Source organism: Anser brachyrhynchus (genome assembly GCF_964034855.1).
Source record: "Anser brachyrhynchus genome assembly, chromosome: 4".
NCBI classification, from domain to species: domain Eukaryota; kingdom Metazoa; phylum Chordata; class Aves; order Anseriformes; family Anatidae; genus Anser; species Anser brachyrhynchus.
The window spans coordinates 6,832,460-6,854,524 of NC_137698.1; the positions used below are offsets into that span (position 1 = coordinate 6,832,460).

General features: G+C 43.7%; 1 protein-coding gene across 4 annotated transcripts in view; it reads left to right on the forward strand.

The window, feature by feature from the left end:
- PPP3CA (protein phosphatase 3 catalytic subunit alpha) overlaps positions 1 to 22,065 on the forward strand; it is a 287,540-nt gene that overhangs the window by 4,362 nt on the left and 261,113 nt on the right. For 2 of the 4 annotated variants that reach the window (XM_080590673.1, XM_080590674.1), the window contains exon 2: positions 3,693 to 4,429. The exons of 1 other annotated variant lie outside the window; for it this stretch is intronic. In XM_080590673.1, the coding sequence (XP_080446799.1) occupies positions 4,349 to 4,429 (81 nt within the window). In that variant the 5' untranslated portion in view covers positions 3,693 to 4,348. Of the gene's footprint in view, positions 1 to 3,692; positions 4,430 to 5,122; positions 5,313 to 22,065 lie in introns of those variants that run through there. One more of the 4 variants, XM_080590678.1, reaches the window with a different exon arrangement.

Sequence of the window (22,065 nt, forward strand, 5' to 3'; positions counted from 1 at the left end):
GTACGTGTTGCAAACAGAGAACGACAAATTTAAGACAACTTTGTAGGACTGTGGCAGCATCTGGTGATTTAGAGCTAATGAGGCTATTTACCTCAATGTTTGGGTTTGCAACAGGAGATATCCAGGTTTGTAATGAAATGAGCGTGAAAGTGATGTACGTCCCTAACCAACAGCCAGCAGCCGCTGCTCTTTGACTGAATGTGCCTGGGAGACTGGGGTGGCATCGTTTTCATCTCAGTAGCCATGTAACGTGATGCAGTCCTGACATTTGATTTGTTGGGGACTATATGTAATCATTCAAAGCATACTTATTGGACTGTAATGGCTTCTTAAAACAGTGATGATTTGCAGCCTCCTCCTGTTAATTTAGTAATGAGCACAGAGTTAATCTAGTCCAGATTATGGTCGGTATTCTTCAAGTAAAAAGAATCCTTTTCAGATACGACTCAAGCAGAGGAAACCAATAATGTGCCTATTAAGGAGTATTTTCTACTAACATGAAGTTTAAGCACTTCGTGGTACAGTTTTCAAAGACAACTTGTCAGGTGGCAAAGGAATTATAAAGCACCTTTCACCGGAATGATCTTATTCACTTTTTAATTGGAGCTACTCAAAACCAGGTTGTACAAAACACTTCAAAATGAACAGCTCAGTCCTGTCAGAACAGAAGAAATAGACCATGCGACCTAAGAGTTTTGCTAAAATTATAGTCTAATTTGCCAATATTTTACTTTTCAACTAATGAGAAAATCTAACAGTTCCTGTTGCAGAAGCAGTTTAGGCATATATCACGTTGCCATTTACCCACAGGTAACTACTTGCAAAGATAGACTTCATATTTGCCTCTGCCTATGATATTTGCAGGGCTTTTCTTGAGCTTTTTTTAGAATGGCTGATAAACATGATAAAATTGTTGTTATTGTTGTGTCCTGTCCTCCCCCGTCTCTTTTTTACTCTCATTGATTTCATTTCAGAGAAAAACAAGTTTGTAGCATCAGCCGCCCAGCAAAGAACTGACATTAGAGTCCCATGAAGGAAAACATATGAGATTATTTAAAATAGCCAGTGGTGCAAATTTACAGAACAGAAACAAAGGATTGCTAGCAGGGATAGAAATAATCAGAACCTGTTAACTCCCAAGAGTGGATGGTTTGCACAATTAAAGAATAATATTTCAAAACTCAAGGAGAGGTGGATTTGGGTTGCTGCATTTCGAAGTTCTGTCCCTGCTAAACATATACTGTAATATGCTAAAATTTCATTAAACCGAGACACAGATGATTATGCAGAAATTCATTGGGGTGTAATTACTGTAATCCTCAAAATAACTGCCACGAGTCAGTTGGCAATCCTAGTTATTGAACTACAAATTGTGAAGGGAAAATATGCTATGATTTGAGACTGGCCACGCCGAATGTTCTGTCTGATAACACCTCAGTCTGCTGCTAATAATGTCCCTCCAAAGCCCTTCCATCCTCAAATTGCAGTGCTGAGAGGTAATAATGGGTATTTTGTGGAACGGGAGAGGTAGGTTCAGCCCAGAAATATTTGTGACCAGTCTGTATTTCCACCCCCAACAAACCTGTGGGAGCAGCTTAATGCTTGGCTCTGCTCATAAAGGGAAGAATTGGAGTCTGAAGGAATATTGCTTCTCTTCTTGATTGTTTGCCTATAGGTCGCGTGGAACTGTTTTGCTTTGTTTTCTCCAAATTGTTTTCTCCAAAATGTTTTCTCCAAACTCAAATGGCAACTTTCCTGAAGGTCGGCTTGCGAATCTCCGACCTCAGTGCCTCCCTACACACAAATCATCGCACATCCTGCTGCATCCCAGGTATTAGTTAGGTGATGCCCATCTGGAGTTGGAAAACACTGTTGCAGCAGCTGGATTATCTCAGTATTCTGGGGGAAAATAAATAAATAAAGCTAATTTAGGTGCACAGAACATGGAAGAGGGGCAGGTCAGAAGAAGCCACAGCTGGTACCTAAGTTTGTGCTGCATCCGGTGGGGCAGAGCTGCAGGGGCGCGGGCGGCAATGTGACTGGGGAGAAAGGAGAAGAAAATACAGCACCGAAGGCAACTTTAAAGAGTTGCTTGTTCAGCATACATTTTTTATTTTTAGTTTTAGTTTTTTAAGCGCCCATATGTAGGCGGATGCTTTGAAAATAGGACAGTGTGATGAGAATGACTGTTAATATTAAACGTATTAGGTAATAGCTTTGCATAAAGTTGAATTTGAAAAATGACTTTTTTTTCTTCCTTTATTTTGCAAGAGTCTTGTGATATATTATCATGATTGGTTTCAGTTAAGTACAGTTTGGAAACCCCTTATTGTTAAATCATTTCCTTCCCTTTTTATAGACTTCTTTTTCTCGCATCACCTGCCTCTCTGCGGGTAAATTCGCACGTAGCCAAGAAATGGTCCCGTCATTTTTAAAAGCCCTTCAGGAGGGAGGGAGAGCTAGAGAGAGATGCTCAGTCGGGAATGCTTTTGCACATTCAGCCTCTTCTGGCAGGTGGAACCCGCGGAACCTGACGTTTTCGAGAGCTGTGAAGCTCTGGGTAGCACTGATCCATTTTGTAGGGTACGTAATAACATCTTAATATACTTTCTGTTGGAAAATAAAAGCAGGAGAATTTTTCTGTCTGAATATATAATGTATGAATGACTGCTTTTGAGACACTGATACATAAATTATAGATAGCCTTTCAGATTCCGCACTATGTATTATTAATTAAAAACTAAAGATCTTCATCTACACCCAAGTTACACCCGGATATTTAGGCCACTGGAGAACATATTGCAGTGTTGCAGACTATGTAGCCCAGGCAGAACGCAATAAAATGCTGCCTTTTTGTCATTTATGGGTAGTGGTTCAGTACACAACATGCCCTGAACCTTCTCCTACTCGGAGTGGACAGCAGAGCTTTTGCTTTATGAAGAGGAGGCACGAACAAGAATGAACGGATGTTGTATTTTCTTTAAAATAGTAATAAAGAAAGAAATATTTATATCATGCTTTGCCTACATTATATAATTTCCCACATGGCACAGTGTGCTCCAGGAGATCTCTTTCTCTCTCCCTTTCCCTCCCTCTCTCTCTTCCCACCCCCTCTTTACGATAGATTTTAATGTTATTTGATGGGTGCTGTACTTGCCTGTTAGATTCTTTCTCACTTGGAGGCTTAGACAGTAAATGGTGAAGACAGTCAAAATTGTCTGATATTCCTAATAGCCGAGCCTCTGAAGTAAAATCAAAGAGATAAGAAAGCACGTAATCCCAGCAAGCCACAGTCTGTGGCGATTCCTTTTACGTTAAAACACAAACAGCCTATCTTAGATGACTAAAATGTTGGCTAGCAATTATAGATTCATATTAAAGAATGTATTTAGGGAATGTCCAGTGCTTGTGGGGTTTCTTGTAACCCGAAGAGGATGTGCTATAATTGACAAATAGTCTCAAATTCATCGTGTAAGGCAAAATATAATAAAAGCTGTTATCCAGCATGTCTACAGTCACAAATTTAACAGCTATCAGAATGTCTGCCCAAGTCTGCATGACACTTGAAAACATTATTTTAACTTGTTTTGCGTGGAGACCTACAGACAGTTGTGTGTTTGTTTACGTTGTATGAAGCAGTGATAAATTCTACAGTAATGTATGTTTTTGTGGTTTTTCACTTTTTCTGGCAGAATTGCTCATGCTGGGACCATTACACAGAAAAGGTACAAATCTCATACAAAAGGAACAGAACACAAATAAAGATAAATGCAAGCTACAAAACACAGCCTAGAATGAGAGCTTCACACATCCTGTAGCTCTTGCAGTGGAAACAGAGAAATTCTTCGAGGAGTGGACCTCCTTCAAAACCTGTACAGATCTGAGGTGCTTATTGTCTCACGAACCAGATCTTGTCACAGCCTCCTTAAGCAAAATTTCCAAAGACTCCAGGGGAGTTACCACAGCCAGACATAACTCCCTGAAGTGCATACATGTTAAATTAAAATTAGATTTGGAAGAAGATTCAGTGTGAGGGCTGGCAGGTTCAATCATTATTTCTTGTGTATGAAAAGTTTACGTTAATTAAAAGATTTTCTTTAAGGGATTTCACAGCACTGTAGAAATACCCAAATTTAATTTAAGGACAATGACAGAGTTTTTCAATCAACTTACGGAACAGAAGGAAAAGACCTTTCTGCAGTGTTTCTGACAACTGAACTTAGTGATAAAGGTTTTCAAAAGTCAATCTAAAAAAGAAAAGGGAAAGTTATGCATTAGCAAAATAAAAATCATAAGTAATCTCGCAGTACAGCTTGTGAATGTAAGTCTACATCCTCAGTGCACCTTGATGTCTTTAAGGATTTCACCTAGGGAACTGGTCTCGGGCAGTGAGAGTACCATCCACTTGTTTCCTTTTAGAGATGAGCAGGTAAGTGCCATGTGCTGGTGACCCAATCAAAGAACATTTCCTCCATTGTCTTTCTTGGAAGCAGCTGCCTTCCTGAGCTCCTCCTTATATGCAAGCATCTTGTTTTGAACTGGAGTCCACGTGGCAAACAGCCCTCAAGTGAATATTTGAATGAGTTTTTCTTTTTTCCTGCTGAATAATCCTGTGCATCCCTTGCAGAGATGAATGAAAACAAGAATAAAAACAGAAGGAGGGATTTGGGGCATGATGCTCTGTCAGCCTGCAGGGGGATGGCTGCTGGGACTTGTAGGTTGCCTAGCACTGCACCCATGTATTTGGCCAGTTGACAGCTGTTGGAACAGAAGGGCCCTAACTGGGCAAAACAAGCGGGTTTCTGAGGCCTGTCTCACCACCCAGCCCAAGCACAGCGGCTGCCTCCATCCCTCGAGGCTCTTCTCCCTTGTGCGTCACCTCCTTCGCTGCAGCCTCCTTCCCTGCCTCCCATACCAGCCATAGGGAAGAGGGCAAGGGGTGGGCTGTGCCAAGGTGAAAAAGGATGTGGCATTGTAGGGGATTGAAAAGCACTGGCCCTTCTTCCGTTTCCACGCTCTGGGAAGCCCACATCACCAGAAGCTGTTCTGGTCGTACCCTGTGAGGAACCCTCAGGGACACAGTGATTCAGAGCCACGCCACTGAGTCATAGTTCATCGAAAGTGACTTTCACGAAATACTTCTTGTGCATTTTCTAGCTAAGCAGGATGGCAGCAAGGTCAAAAGTTATGCTGATCCAAAGATTAATGGAAACACATCTGAAGTTCCAGTACTTAGAAGCAAGAAGTTTGGAAATGAGATTGAATCTGGGGCATTGAGTTTAGGACAAGACCTCAGATGCAGAGGATGGAAGGTACCTTTCACCTTTATTTTGAACCTCTGATGCCGTCAGGGACAATATTCTGGATGTTGAAAAAATCAGATTCAAAATTACAGTGCCTTTCTTTCCTGCTTCCCTGTGCTCCAGGGGAGAACAGAAGTTAGCTTTCCTCCTCTACCAGTCACAAATCATACATTCTTCCATCACTTCATACATGCAGGAATGCACACGAGTACTCCTGCATGTGAGAGCAATGGATACATCTCTCTCACCCACCTATTTTAGTATCCTATAAGCAAACAGATTATTCTATTTTCAGTCTCCTGTGCAGAGTTTTATGGTGCATGTGCAGATATGAAATCAAAGGATTCAGGCAATGCTGACATTCCCATCGTGTTCCCACGCCTCAGAATAAATTGTTGTGGTTTTTGTTAGCACACTGCAGTTCTGTGGGGCTTGCCTTTTGAATATACTGCTTCAAAGCAGGTTTTTGGAAATAGCTATTGTGGCAGCAGGATGCTGAGTGGTGTGTGGGCTGTGTGAAAGTGGCTCAGATGTGGAACTCCAGCATCATGGCTCACAGGGATTATCAAGCACCAAGCAAGCAATGCAATAAAAGCTGCAACGTGAAGGCAGACACTCTCTGACTTCCACGGAGCAGAAAACCAACGCTTGTTCCTCTGAGCCTTGTCACCCGTCACATTGTACAGAACAGGGAAGATGAGCTGTGGTGCACGGCAACTGTGTACAATGATGTATATTTGAAAATCCTCAAGGGTAGAGCCAGGTTGTTGTCACCAAAATGAGAATTATGGTGCACACAGAGCAGCCGTTTAGTCGTGTGTTTTTGTCTCTGGTTGTGGTGAGGGCTGCTTTAAGAGGAAGAATAGTGTCGAGGCAGACAGCCTAGGTGAAAGCCATGGTGCAATGTCTGTTTCCTAGTGTTTAACGAAAGCAGCTAGAAACGGAAGGTTTAGCTTCAAAAGCTAAGCAAGAGTAAACCTAAAACCAATGGCATACTTGTATTCCAGACAGCTGTTCTTTCTGGAATTTTGTAGTATTTTATTGATCTTTTCTCTCTTTTTGAAACCAGTGTAGTTAATCAAGTCCACTGAAACCAGTGGGAAGATTCTTATCAGCGTTAGTGGATATAGGATCAGTCCTTTAGACATGGAGCTACCTTTAGATGTAGAAGGATGCAAAACTCAATGTGGAAATATAGAAATATATGTATATACTTAAAGTGTTTATACACAGAGATATATGCATATATATAAGCTTAAAACATTTCTGAAGCAATTGCGTAGAGTGAATGCTATTTGCAGGACAGTGTATTTCATGGCAGTCATTTATTATGCCTTAATTGCAGTGCTGTTTGTGAGTAATTTGGTACCTTTCTTGCTATCTAACCCCGTGTGACACCACATATGCTACCTATTTCATATCCAGGCCACAGATATTCAGGTGTGTATACCTCGAATGTATTGTAGAGCCTTGTAACAAAGTGTTTTCCTCCTCTGTCTTTGATTAACTAAAATCTGGGCAGCTCAGGTTTGAAATACAGTAGAGGTTGTTTTTGTTGTTGGTGGTGGTGGTGGCTTTTTGTTTGTTTGTTTGTCGATTTTGCTTTAATTGACTCATTCCAAGGAAGTTTATATATTTATTTATTCCCTTGTGGGTGTAGAAAGTTGACACCATGTACGTAGATGTATGTATGTGTCTGTGGATACTACGCACAGGATTTTGTTACGCATACTGGTTGCATGTCTCTCTCCTGTTTATTCTTGAAAAATTGAAGAGGAAAGTGGTTTTGGGTTAAGCGGTTAGAATTATGTATATGGTAGACAATTATGTTTAAGCAGAGATCTAAAAATGAGATTGCAGGAAAGCTATAAATATTGGCCATATTTTGAAGTGAATAGACATAGCACTCCTTCCCACATCCAAAGCTGCCACTTTATATTTGGAAAGAAAAGTGATACCTTTATGCAGCACACGCATGCGTTTCCTTTGCTGAGTTACCTCCTTGTTCAGCGAAGACAGTAGTCTCGCAACTGTCCGTGCGGATTAAACTGAATGGAAAAACTCCTGTATTTTTTAAATGGAGCAGGCCTGTTCCCATTATCAGGATGTTGCAATGGAGCCCAGCAGATGTTCTGCCAACAGAACAGTGCAGCTCACTTGGACATTCTTGTATGAACACCAAAAATACATTCGATACATATGCATACTACCATTTGATATTAAAACATAACACATTGAACTATTTAGTCTGCAGGTGGTGCAAAGGTTTTCTCTTGTCTGAGGAGTCAGAAACTCCTACAGAAACTCCAGGCCGAGTCCTGAGCCACCGACACAATTTGTAACGTGAACCTACTGCAGGCCTTGGGAGATAATCTGATTATTCAGACAGAGCAGGTACCAAAGAATATGAAATTGAAGCTCCAAGTTAATACATTTTTCAATTAACTTCTTGCTGTTTTTTTCCTTTTTGAGCAGCATTGCTTTTTATTTGAGTGAGTTGTATGTCCACAGGAAGGCAGATGGGTACAGATCCTGACCTATGTTATACGGTAGGTGGGACACCGTGAGATGACATTTCAGTGCCTTATTTAGTGCAGGGCAGAGGACAAAAAGACCTTGTAACACATGGTAACCTTGCAAAGAAGAGTCTGGGTGAAGAGTCACAGATGCCTCACTGCAAAGTAGCCATGATGCCAGCTCCAAAATGCGTGGGCTTGTACTCAGGTGATTTAGGGCCCTTAAAATATCTCCTTTCATCATCACGTTTTTCTGAGTACTTTCATTACATGGATTAGGACAGTAAGAGCTGAAGTTACCACAGACTTCTCTGAATCAAGTCTTTTGTCTGATCTGAACAATAAAAGGTCTTCCGATGGAGCAAGTGAAATGCTCACTGCAAAGCCCCTACCTGCTTTTTGTTTTCTGTGAAGTTTTTGAGTGCTTTTCCTCCGTTTGTGCCTGGGACACTTGAAATGTCCATCAGAAAAGTCAGGAACTTCTGTTTCTTTAGAAATGAGAACTGAGATTCTCACTGAATGTACTGACTGCAGTGCCTGAACCACAAGAAAAAATATCAAATACTATGAGATTTTCCAATAACACAGCGAATTGGCTAAGTTGCAGAAGCAATTAAAGAGAGGCACTGCATAAGGGATGTCTTACAGTTAATATGAGGTAATATAGGGCTTTTTTGTTTTTATTTTTATTTTTTTTTTTGTAATAGAAGAATCTTAGCTCTCTGCACTACTCCTTATGCCAATCTATGCTGTTGTAGGTGGTGAGAAAATGAAGAATTATGCTTGAAATTACCATTTCCTAACAGATTGAAACTCATAACTGGCAAACTTGCCCATTCATAGCAGCTATTTCTTCAAAAGTGTAGGAATGAGAAACCAAACCTTTCAATTTTTTATGACCTGTGGCAATTTTTCAAATTACATGAGACAGTCATAGTGCAGGATGACATTGGGGAAGATACATAAAGGACACGAGCACTTATCAAAATAGTGCAAGCAAGCACAATTTCATGGCAGCCTACCAGCAGCTGGAGTCAAAGGTGTAAGTGAAGACATTTGACTCTAAAATGCCCCAGTACTTTCATCCCCACTAATTGTCAGGCCCAAGATCAACATCTTTTGACTCCTGCCACGTGTACAATGGCTGTCGGACAGAGCAGAGACCATAGCCTGGCTGTAGGGCTCATTAGAGCTTAATTGTCCTCTCCGGAAAGCAGGGAGGCAGCACATGGCCCTATGTTCGTTTGCATCTGTTTGCATCTGTTGCATCTGTTGCAGCCAGGAAGCATAACCCTATGGGCACCAAAGCTGTAGTTGGAGAAGCCAGCAGGCCTCCCTGTTGAGGTGTCAGAAGCCACCAATAATTTCACCAGCAGAAGCTGTGCAATTGTTGAACTCAAGATGCAGACATCTCGCATACACATTATCCCCACTGTTTCTTTTTTCACCACTGCACTTAGTTTCTGATCAGTCTGATTACCTGGAGTAGATGGATTCTGTTCCTGACCCCCTGACATTTGCTTCTCTTTCCCTTTCGTCCTTCATCTCTTGCCCATCTTCCCCACTTTCCTTTTGATCTTTTTTAATTTGCAGGTCTTGCAGGAAAATACACAGTTACCACCATAACAACATCAATATTATTAGAGAGAGGTGTCTTTGATCTTTTTTCCAATAAAGTCAACGCAGAAAACTTCTAATTTGTGCTGAAGGGGTGTTCCACACATCTTGCCACTTTAATGAACTTCAACTCGGCGTTTTACAGTCTTGTTTAAGAGATCACTGAAAACATTTCGAATGCTACCACTACAAAAACAAGGTATCAGAAAGGACAGCGCTCTTCAGAGGGACAAATCCAAGCAGTGGCTGGTGAAAGTTGCAAATTTGTTCTCAGGGCATGTTCAGTTCTCCTACCGTTAGAATAATCAGAAGTATTTGCTGTCGTTCATAAAGACATTTGTTGAAGCAATATCAAATATTTGGAGAAGCACAAGTACAGAAGGTCTGTTGCTTTATTTCATATTAATTATAGCCACATTGTCTATATTTGTGCAAACACAAAATGAGAAAATTCCTTTTCTGAAATGACTTCTGCTGTAAGCAGATTAGGTCCCACACAGACAGAACAGAAACAGGAATATAATGGAATAAATGTTATAAATTATTGTTTTCCTATTTTACTCTTGTTTTATATAAATCTTAACTAGTTAGCTATTTACTGTCCCCTTTCCCATGTTATTACTGCAACCTTTTTCAATGTCTTCATTCCCTTTGAATATCTTCCTATCTTTTCAACAGCAAAGCATCAAACTAATGTCACATTAAGCCTGGTTTCTATGTGAAATGTTTCTGTGAAATCTTATAAAGACTTCACTTATCCTCTTTAGTCCCTGTATAAATAGCATAGCCATTTTTTCCTTTGTCAATCTTACAGTCTTTCTGCAATTTTTGAAGCTGTGCAGGCTCCCTCTGGTGGTCAACTACCACTGGCAAGCTCAGAAATATTTTCGGTAACGGGGAGGTAGATTGTAGGAGTTTAATAGGGAGATTAATTCTTACATTTTGCTCTTTATTTATGTGGATTATCATTAACAATGTAAGTTAATATAAACATAGAAATATAGTTGTATTAAGTAATAAGTATACATAAATATAGAAGTGTAAAACTAAATTTGTCATGATACTCTAACAGTCTTCTAAGTAAAGACTACTATTTCATTTACAAATATTTTGGTACCTTAGTTGCTAATGTGCAAACCAAGCACTGTTTCTTCCTTTCAAAGACTGCAAGAAAAGGAAAGTTCCTTTTAGCAGAATTTATCATCAGGCAATGATATCAGGGCTGAATAAGAAACAATCGTCTTGCCCCCGTTTCCATCTTTCCAGATGCTGTTCTCACTTCTTTTCCATTTGTGATTTAGTCCTCCAAGGCTGGAATGGTTAGAGAGTTTGGCCATTCATCCGTCATATCAGCAGGTTTGAGCTTTTGTCATTCCCTGTATTGCAGCTGTGTGGATCACATGCAAACCTTTTTTCTCTTCCCTTCTTGGGGGGGCAGTTTGCAGTACATATAAGACACGCATCATAAAGCCAAGCATAGCTGTGTTGCCCATTTTCCTGATAAAGATATCAGGCTTTGTTTATTAAAAAAAAAAAAGAAGCGCATCTTGAATGCTTTTATTTCTATAAGGCATTTTTCAATATTTTGTTATTTTTATCTTGAGTTATGTGAGTTTTAACAGCACAGTTCAAAGACTGAATGTGAACTGTGAACCATTTCTTCAGTTATTTTTTTAGGCTAATCCAGTGCCAACTAAAATCAGTGAAAGCCATGGACTTCATCAGAGGTAAATCTGGCTCTTAATTTACTTGCATTCAGAACATAAAAGATAAAAAATCACCTCTCTTCATGGCCTGAGCTGGCCAAGTGCACCTCAAAACAGACCTTCTCACAGAAAAGATGTGTTTGATGGGTCCTCAGTGGAATAACACCACTCATGGCTCAGCCATGGAAACAAGTCTGTAGGGACTGGATGGCAGAAGAAACCCAACTAGTTGCTCTTTACAAAACATCCCAGTTTTAAGCCAACAGCTGTGTTCTTCACCCCACTCTCCCTGTCTACTGTGTGTTGCAAAGCCATGTTGCAATGTCTTCAGAAGCAGGCCGTTCGACCAAAACCACTGCGGCCACAGCTGCAAGCATGTACTGCCAAATAGGACACACGCGCTCTAGCTATTTGCCATTATTTTGCTGGTGTATGCCTGTCAGTGGCAAATGCATAGCTGAGCAGGGCTGCAATACCACGCTTCATTCTGAGGCAGCTGAAGAACAGTCAGAGCCACCCTCCACCTTGCGAAGCCTTCCTGAGAAGGAAATAGGGGGTCTTGTGTGTTCTCTCTGCACGCTGGGAGACAGCTGGGGTCAAGCAGGGAGAATCACTGCAACAACTCAGCAACTTGGTCATCGTTTATTTAGATGATCAGGGACTTAGGGCTTGCTTGGATGCGTGAAGGTAGAAAGATTTCTTCCATGCTGCATCTCCTTCACATGAATATACTTGGCAGACAAGGACATTTGAAGTACCTCTCTATGGATTTGACACAACTTGGCCCTACAGCCAGAAGAAAAGTTGTCGTTTCAACTACAGGGAACAGTGCACACTGTTTGGGAAGGCAAATTCAGCTGACTGTACACATAATCCCACTGGTTTTGGCCACTGTGCCCCTTCAGCAAGAGATAGGATTGAAGGAGACACTATACCGTCATCTAGAAAAGTGAAAGACAAAAAAAAGTGCCAATTGCCTCTTTGCAATTATCTAGTATAGGGCATAAAATCCTTAATTTCTTACACTGTATTACACAAGTGATCTGAAAGCACATTTTGCCTTTGTGTACATTGATACTTCACCGAGTTCATTGGTGAAATGATGCCAAAATTCTGACTGTGGCTAATCAAACTGAGCTAAGAACTGATCATAAGCCAGACTGAGCAATTCTGAGGTTTTCTGAAGTATTCTTGAAAAGAAATCCCAGGAAAAAATAATTGACAGAATATATCTGACATTTTCTTTGAGTATGTGCATGCTGTACTGTTTCTGTAATGTGTCTAGATATTCCTTATGAAAATTCTGCTTAGCTCCCAGACTCCTTTTGAATTAAGCAGGGAGAATTAAACAGGCAGACCTAGAACTATATTGTTTTTAGAATTCTGATTCGTATTTAAGCATGGGAAATATTTTTTTTTGGTTTACAAGGATGCAATAACATTGCTAAAGATCTTAGCATATGTTGACTGAGATTTTTTTTTTTGTTTCTGAGCATGTTAAAAGGTCTCTGGTCAGTTCCCCGACTACTTTGAAAAGAGAAGATTCTATGAAGCCAATAAGGCTCCAGTGTGTCCAGCCATGTCGAGAATGAAGGAAAAACTTCCCTTAAAACAAAGGAGGCAACTACTCTTTGTGGCAAAGGACCATCTTTGACATTCATGAACATGTTCCTATACCCATGGGAAGTCTGATCCACATGTCTAAATCATTCAGGTGACTTCTTCCAATTATTTCAACAGCTTTTGGATAGATCCTCAATTTCCTCAATGGGATTTACATTTTCACAGTAACAGATCCCCAGGCTTTCAATAGTCTATCGGGAAAAGTATAATCTAATATATTTACTTCAATTTGCAAAAGTTTCAAAGAAACAGGCTATGAACTCTGGAAAACTATTGAGCTAAGGACCACCTGTATTCTGTTTGTAGCTCCTAGGTCCACAAAATTTCATCTTGTAGGAAAATGAGCTGTTTGCCATAGCCAAACTATTGGAATCTGAATATGGTCCACAGACCTTAGCCAATTCAGAAGTGAATATACCCAGTAAACTTGAAAGTCTCTTCCACATGCCAACAGGAAAAAGAGATCACAGTGAAGGATTTTATTTAATTCATACTGTTTATGAGAGTGAATGCTGTAAGTTCCAGCTCAGCGAGGTGCGGTAACTTATCTTACCTCTCTTGCAACGCACATCAAATTCAAATCAGAGTCTAGGTAGAGTGGGCATGTCTTCTCTGATAATCTAATATAAAGGTAGTTCTCAGTGGAGATTAGAAAACCTATATACAATTTATAGAGAAGGATATCTCTCTTCTTATCTAAACTATATAAAAACCTTTCTTAAGGAAACCCTGTGTGTGGCCATAGTTGTTCACTCTGCGAGCAGAGATGTAGAAAGAAGAAAGCAGGGGAAGTCACATCAAAAGCATCAGGAACAGCAGGAGAACTGAGACAGTTTTTGAAACTAGTTTCGTACACTCATTTCTTTTTTAATTGCTTTGATCTTTTGAAAAGTCCATGTTAAGCACTGAGAAAGTGGAAGACAGAACACTCACATTGCTGCTTGAATTCAGCTGCTGTACTGGAGCTGAAATAGACGAACATTTCTTTTTTTTTGGTGTGCAGACTTTATTAACAGAAGAGCAAGAAAAAGTAGATTTTAATATATTTTTATTAGAACATTAGAACATTAGATATTGCGTTTTAGGCGGTGTCATGAAAGGTGATTTTTCTGACTACTTTTGTGATCGGTTAGGAATATGGGCTGTTTGGGAATATAAGAGCGGGGATGAGAAAGGGATATAAATGCTATGCTGTACTGGCCCAGTAGTATTTTCTCAGTCAGTGTACCGTAAGAGCACCAGCTGGCTGTTAGTGGCATGTGGAAAAGCACCTCTGGGTGCTGCACAGTCTCTGGATTGGTGCAGGAGAACACTTGGTTGAGCAGCTTTTGGTTGAGAGTATTTCTGTGGAGGGACTGAGCTGATGTATGGAAACTCCAAAACATCATTTACCAAAAATAATTGCTCTCGGGGTGATTTGATGCTTGTTTGCTCTGCTTTTTCCTATAGCCAGGACTTCATCCTTCCCTGAATGAACATTGTATGACAGGAAGGAAAAGGTGTCACCTATGAGGCAGAGCAATGTTTATTATAGGGAAGGGAGGCTCCTTTATTATTGGTCCCCTTTATTATAGGGAAAGGAAGGGACCAGGGCTCTAGTCCCTCTGCCCAGAATTCTGTATTATCTAATAGCTGTTGTATAGAAAACTGCAAAAATGGTCTTTTCAGCATGGACTGGGCCTGTAACTGCTGTGGGATTGCATTTGGTCTATGTTCTCTTTCTGTGTTTTGGAGACGTGGCACCACGCAGAAAGTAGTTGACAGCACAAGTGCCAGGAGCTGACAACAGCACGGTAGTCAGGGCACTCTTAGGAGATGGGGACATCTGACAAACATTTCAGGCACATTCAGCAGCACTTGTGTCAAAATAATGTAGAAGACAATCACTACATTTCCCACGCACAATAAGACAAAGGTGGGAGAGAAGGCTGAAGAGGTGTGTACCATTCAGTGATGACGGGCTTTGGCATTTTCATAAAGGAGAGCTTTTGGCACTGACAGCAGTGAAAGGTCAAAGGCTCTGGAGTTTGTTGACAGACAGCTAGGTTTCAGGACTGTGGTTTTAGCTATATGCTCCTAAATTCTGTTTATAGGCACCTTAGTCAACTAAATCTCTTTTATTTGGTATACAACCCTTTCTCTCCTTTGGCTTCCTGCGATGTCTACCCTCTCCTTCCATGCTGAAAGGGACGTTGCTTACTTACTCCCTGGAAAACACACTGGCATGGCAGCAGGGACAGTAACTAGCCAGGTAGTCATGAAGGAATGTAACATAAAAGCTCTCTGATTATGGCATCTCTATGCCCACAGTAGGCAGTTTAATTTTTTGAATGGTGTGTCCTAGGAGTTTAAGGCAATGGACTTGAATTAATGTCAATAAAAGCCTAGAAATTTGAGCAGAAGTATCAGGCAGATGGTACTTTGTCAAGACTCATCATAATAGCCTTACAGTGCACTTCATACAGAAATTAATAATCATTGAAAATCTTTATCCCACTGCCCCAGTGTGAAGACATTTCTGCATCAGCTGAAAAACTGCTGTTTTCAAATGTCGAGCACTGGCTGAAATAATATAACCATTTGTTGTGGTTTAACCCGGCTGGCAGCTAAACACCACACAGCCGTTCGCTCACCCTCCCCCCTCCCTCTCTGGGATGGGGGGAGAGAAACGGGAAAGTGAAGCCTGTGAGTTGAGATAAAGACAGTTTATTAAGACAGGAAAATAATAATAACAATAATAATAATAATAGTGATAATGGTAATAGTATTAACAATAATAATGTGTAAGAAAACAAGTGATGCACAATGCAATTGCTCACCACCCGCTGACCGATGCCCAGCCTAACCCCGAGCAGCCGGCCCCCCCACCCCGGCCAGCCACCCCTATATATTGTTTAGCATGACGCCAGATGGTATGGAATACCCCTTTGGCCAGTTTGGGTCAGCTGTCCTGGGTCTGTCCCCTCCCAGCTCCTGCTGCACCCCCAGCCTGCTCGCTGGCAGGACAGAGCAAGAAGCCGAAAAGTCCTTGGCCTGGTGTAAACACTGCTCTGCAACAATTAAAACATCAGCATGTTATCAGCGCTCTTCTCATCCTAATCCAAAACATAGCACCCTACCAGCTACTATGAGCTACTTAACTCTGTCCTAACTGGAACCAGGACAGATATCCACCCCTTATTCCATACCATTTATGTCATGCTCAGGTTACACTCTGTCCAATACATTCTAATTAATCACCATTTTCATCTATGATATATAGCAATCATGGTAGTGATGACATACATTATTATATAATAATTAACATACTACAATTCAACTCATGGGCTATTCTCACCCAGTATCAAATCCCCTTGAGGTACACACCGGACCTCCCCATTCTTTTGCATTACCCACCAAGTGCATCCAGGTCCCTGAGCAAAAGCAATTCCACGAATGGGTTTGCCTTTTCCTGAGGCAGGAGTAGCCCAGACTGTTTTACCCAGCATGTTTCTTACGTGCACTACAGGAACTTTATCCCCTTCTACAGTGCGTAACAGGTTTGATTGGGCAGGTCCAGCTCGGTTGGCAGATCCCCTGGTATTGACTAACCAGGTGGCCTTTGCCAAATGTGTATCCCAATTTTTGAATGTCCCAGCACCCATTGCTTTCAGTGTAGTCTTCAACAGTCCATTGTATCGTTCAACTTTTCCAGAGGCTGGTGCATGATAGGGGATGTGATACACCCACTCAATACCATGTTCTTTGGCCCAAGTGTCTATAAGGTTGTTTCGGAAATGAGTCCCGTTGTCTGACTCAATTCTCTCTGGGGTGCCATGTCGCCATAAGACTTGCTTTTCAAGGCCCAGGATAGTGTTCCGGGCGGTGGCATGGGGCACAGGATATGTTTCCAGCCATCCGGTGGTTGCTTCCACCATTGTAAGTACGTGGCGCTTGCCGTTGCGGGTTTGAGGGAGTGTGATGTAATCAATCTGCCAGGCCTCTCCATATTTATATTTCAGCCATCGTCCTCCATACCAAAGAGGTTTTGACCGTTTGGCTTGCTTGATTGCAGCACATGTTTCACAGTCATGAATAACCTGTGCTATAGTGTCCATGGTCAGGTCCACCCCTCGATCACGAGCCCATCTGTAGGTTGCATCTCTACCTTGATGGCCTGAGGTGTCATGGGCCCATCGGGCTATAAATAATTCACCTTTATGTTGCCAGTCCAGGTCCACCTGAGCCACTTCAATCTTAGCAGCCTGATCCACCTGCTGGTTGTTTTGGTGTTCTTCAGTAGCCCGATTCTTGGGCACATGAGCATCTACATGGCGTACCTTTACAACCAGGTTCTCTACCCGGGCAGCAATATCTTGCCACAATGCCGCAGCCCAGATGGGCTTGCCCCTGCGCTGCCAGTTGTTCTGCTTCCATTGCTGTAACCACCCCCACAGGGCATTTGCTACCATCCATGAATCAGTATAGAGATAGAGAACTGGCCACTTTTCTCGTTCAGCAATATCTAAAGCCAGCTGAATGGCTTTTACTTCTGCAAACTGACTCGATTCACCTTCTCCCTCAGCAGCTTCTGCAACTCGTCGTGTAGGACTCCATACAGCAGCTTTCCATCTCCGATGCTTTCCCACAATACGACAGGACCCGTCAGTGAACAAGGCATATTTCTTCTCATTTTCCGGTAGCTTGTTGTACAGGGGGGCTTCTTCAGCACGAACCACCTCCTCCTCTGGTGATATCCCAAAGTATTTGCCTTCTGGCCAGTCCATAATCACCTCCAAGATTCCTGGGCGACTGGGGTTTCCTATTCGAGCCCGCTGAGTAATCAGTGCAACCCACTTGCTCCATGTAGCATCAGTTGCATGATGCGTAGAGGGGACCCTTCCTTTGAACATCCAGCCTAGTACCGGCAGTCGGGGTGCCAGGAGGAGCTGCGCTTCAGTACCGACCACTTCCGAAGCAGATCGAACTCCTTCATATGCTGCCAATATCTCCTTTTCAGTTGGAGTATAGCGGGCTTCAGATCCTCTGTATCCCCGACTCCAAAACCCCAGGGGTCGACCTCGAGTTTCCCCAGGTTCTTTCTGCCAGAGGCTCCAGGTGGGACCATTCTCTCCGGCTGCGGTGTAGAGCACATTCTTTACATCTGGTCCTGTTCGGACTGGCCCGAGGGCTACTGCATGAACTATTTCCTGCTTAATTTGTTCAAAGGCTTGTCGTTGCTCAGGGCCCCATTCAAAAGCATTCTTCTTACGGGTTACTTGGTAGAGCGGGTTTACAATCAGACTGTAATTTGGAATATGCATTCTCCAAAACCCCACGACACCTAGGAAAGTTTGTGTTTCTTTTTTGCTAGTTGGTGGAGACATAGCTGTTATTTTGTTGATCACATCCATTGGGATTTGACGGCGTCCATCTTGCCATTTTATTCCTAAAAACTGGATCTCTCGTGCAGGTCCTTTAACTTTATTCTGTTTTATGGCAAAACCGGCCTTCAGAAGGATTTGGACTATTTTCTTCCCTTTCTCGAAAACTTCTTCTGCAGTGTCACCCCACACAATGATGTCATCGATGTACTGCAGGTGTTCAGGAGCTTCCCCCTGCTCCAGCGCAGACTGGATCAGTCCATGGCAAATGGTAGGGCTGTGTTTCCACCCCTGGGGCAGCCGATTCCAAGTATATTGGACTCCCCTCCAAGTGAAAGCAAACTGTGGCCTGCACTGTGCTGCTAGAGGGATGGAGAAAAATGCATTAGCGATATCAATTGTGGCATACCACTTGGCTGCCTTTGATTCCAGTTCATACTGGAGTTCTAGCATGTCCGGCACTGCAGCACTCAGTGGTGGCGTGACTTCGTTCAGGCCACGATAGTCCACTGTTAGTCTCCACTCACCATTAGACTTTCGCACTGGCCATATGGGACTATTAAAAGGTGAATGAGTCTTGCTGATCACTCCTTGGCTCTCCAGTTGACGAATTAGCTTATGGATGGGACTCAGGGAGTCTCGGTTGGTGCGATATTGCCGCCGGTGCACAGTTGTGGTAGCGATCGGCACTTGCTGTTCTTCAACCCTCAGCAACCCCACAACAGAAGGGTCCTCTGAGAGACCAGGCAAGGTAGACAACTGTTTAATGTCCTCTGTCTCCAAAGCAGCTATGCCAAAAGCCCAGCGGAACCCTTTTGGGTCCTTGAAATATCCTCTTCTAAGATAGTCTATGCCAAGGATGCACGGAGCATCTGGGCCAGTCACAATACGGTGCTTTTGCCACTCATTACCGGTTAGACTCACTTCAGCCTCCAATACAGTTAACTGCTGGGATCCCCCCGTCACACCATAAATACAGATGGGCTCTGGCCCTTTATAGCTTGATGGCATTAGAGTACATTGTGCACCGGTGTCTACCAAAGCCTTATACTTCTGTGCGTCTGACGTGCCAGGCCATCGAATCCACACAGTCCAATAAACTCGATTGTCCCTTTCCTCCCCCTGGCTGGAGGCAGGGCCCCTCTAGTCCTGGTCAGAATCTTCATTTCTGTGTTTAAAGGACTGCCTGCTGGAAGTTGGAGCAGCAAACCTTTCAGAGAACTCCTTTTTCCCAATTGTTTTCCTTTGCAATTCACGTACCCGTGCCTCTAGGGTCGCAGTAGATTTTCCATCCCATTTTCTCATGTCCTCTCCATGGTCACGTAGGTAAAACCACAGGGTGGCGCGGTGTGTGTGCCCACCATATTGTCTTCCTTGCATAGATGAACGTTTACCCCTAATAGCTGAGACACTGGTTTGTACAGGTGGGGAGGAAAATAAACTCTCTTTAAGTTGGTGGATCTCTTCAGAAAGTTTCTCCAAGGTATTCTCTTTTAGCTGGTGAACACTAGTTCGTTCAGGTGAAGGGGAAGATAATCTTTCTTCAAGTTGGTGGATCTTTTCAGAAAGTTTCTCCAAAGCATTCTCTTTTAGCTGGTGGACACTGGTTCGTTCAGGTGAAGGGGAAGATAATCTTTCTTCAAGTTGGTGGATCTTTTCAGAAAGTTTCTCCAAAGCATTCTCTTTTAGCTGGTGGACACTGGTTCGTTCAGGTGAAGGGGAAGATAATCTTTCTTCAAGTTGGTGGATCTTTTCAGAAAGTTTCTCTAAAGCATTCTCTTTTAGCTGGTGGACACTGGTTCGTTCAGGTGGAGGGGAAGATAAATTCTCTTTAAGTTGGTGGACCTCTTCAGAGAGTTTCTCCACAGCTGAGACACAGGCCTTTAGGGAAGAGGAGAGATTTCCTTCGTACTGCCGGAGTATTTTAGTCACTTCATTCACTGTGGGATTCTCCTCCGTTTTCCAGGTTAGTATTGCCAATGAGTTGGCATATGATGGTGGGGCACTCCGTACAAACTTCCGCCACATGGGTGGTGTACACTGGACTGCATCTGGATCTGCGGATGTTTGTGCGTCATCTAGGTCCTTATAAATTACTTCCCGTACGGCCAATTCCCTCAGGTACTGAATTCCCTTCTCCATGGTGGTCCATTTGCTTGGTAAACATACAAGTTCTTCCTTGAAGAGATACCTTTCCTTCACAGCTGACAGGAGACGCCTCCAGAGGCTGCGAGATTGTGCTCCATCTCCAATTGCTTTGTCAATGCATGCGTCCCTAGCAAGGGATCCCAGCCGCCTGGCTTCCTTGCCCTCCAATTCCACATAATTGGCTCCCGTGTCCCAGCACCGGAGCAGCCAGGTGACAAGCTGCTCGCCTATACAGCGACCAAAATCTTTTCGCACATCTCGTAGCTCACGCTGGTATAGAGTCCGGGTAATTACTGTTGATTTTCCGACATCCTCATCCTCATCTTCAGTCTCCTGCACCTTTGATGGCTGGTATGGAGTCCGGGTAGTTACTGTTGATTTTTCGCCATCCTCATCCTCATCTTCAGTCTCCTGCACCTTTGATGGCCCAGCCTCGTCTTCACTTCGCCCAGACTTAGCAGAAGACTGTCTGCGTTTTAAACGACCTGAGCCTCTATACCATTTTTTCACCTTGTCTACAGGGGCAACTTGCACTGCTACAGCTCGTTTCTCTGACCCAGCCACAGGGTCTGCCACAGGGGTTGGAATACCCTCTGCGGGGTCAACTTGCACTGCTACAGCTCGTTTCTCTGACCCAGACACAGGGTCTGCCACAGGGCTTGGAATACACTCTGCGGGGTCAACTTGCACTGCTACAGCTCGTTTCTCTGACCCAGACACAGGGTCTGCCACAGGGGTTGGGATACCCTCTGCGGGGTCAACTTGCACTGCTACAGCTCGTTTCTCTGACCCAGCCACAGGAGTGGGAGCAGCTGCACGAGCTGGGGCAGCTGCAGGAGCTGGGGCAGCTGCAGGAGCTGGAGCGGCTGCAGGGGCTGGAGCTGGAGCGGCTGCAGGAGCCGGAACGGCTGCAGGAGCTGGAGCTGGAGCAGCTGCAGGAGCTGGAGCGGCTGCAGGAGCTGGAGCTGGAGTAGCTGCAGGAGCTGGAGCTGGAGCGGCTGCAGGAGCTGGAGCGGCTGCAGGAGCTGGAACTGGAACGGCTGCAGGAGCTGGAGCTGGAGTAGCTGCAGGAGCTGGAGCGGCTGCAGGAGCTGGAGCTGGAGCGGCTGCAGGAGCTGGAGCGGCTGCAGGAGCTGGAGCTGGAGTAGCTGCAGGAGCTGGAACTGGAGCGGCTGCAGGAGCTGGAGCGGCTGCAGGAGCTGGAGCTGGAGTAGCTGCAGGAGCTGGAACTGGAGCGGCTGCAGGAGCTGGAGCTGGAGCTGGAGCGGCTGCAGGAGCTGGAGCTGGAGTAGCTGCAGGAGCTGGAACTGGAGCGGCTGCAGGAGCTGGAGCGGCTGCAGGAGCTGGAGCTGGAGTAGCTGCAGGAGCTGGAGCTGGAGCGGCTGCAGGAGCTGGAGCTGGAGCGGCTGCAGGAGCTGGAACTGGAGCGGCTGCAGGAGCTGCAGCTGGAGTAGCTGCAGGAGCTGGAACTGGAGCGGCTGCAGGAGCTGGAGCTAGGTTGCTAATAACATCAATTGCAGCTCGATAGGCACAAGCCAGACCCCAGCACGCTACAGTGATTTGTGTCACTTTGGAACTGCCAGAGTCATGACACCTTTTTTTCAAGCATTCTGCCAGCTTTTTAGGATTTTGCAGTTGTTCAGGGGTGAATGTCCAAAACACTGGAGGTGACCACTGCTCTAGAAACCTGCCCATATCCTCCCACACTCCCTGCCACTCGCAACTATCCCGCCTCAAGACAGATCTCCGGATGAGATTCCTAAGTAGTTGTTTAACCCTCCACAAAATC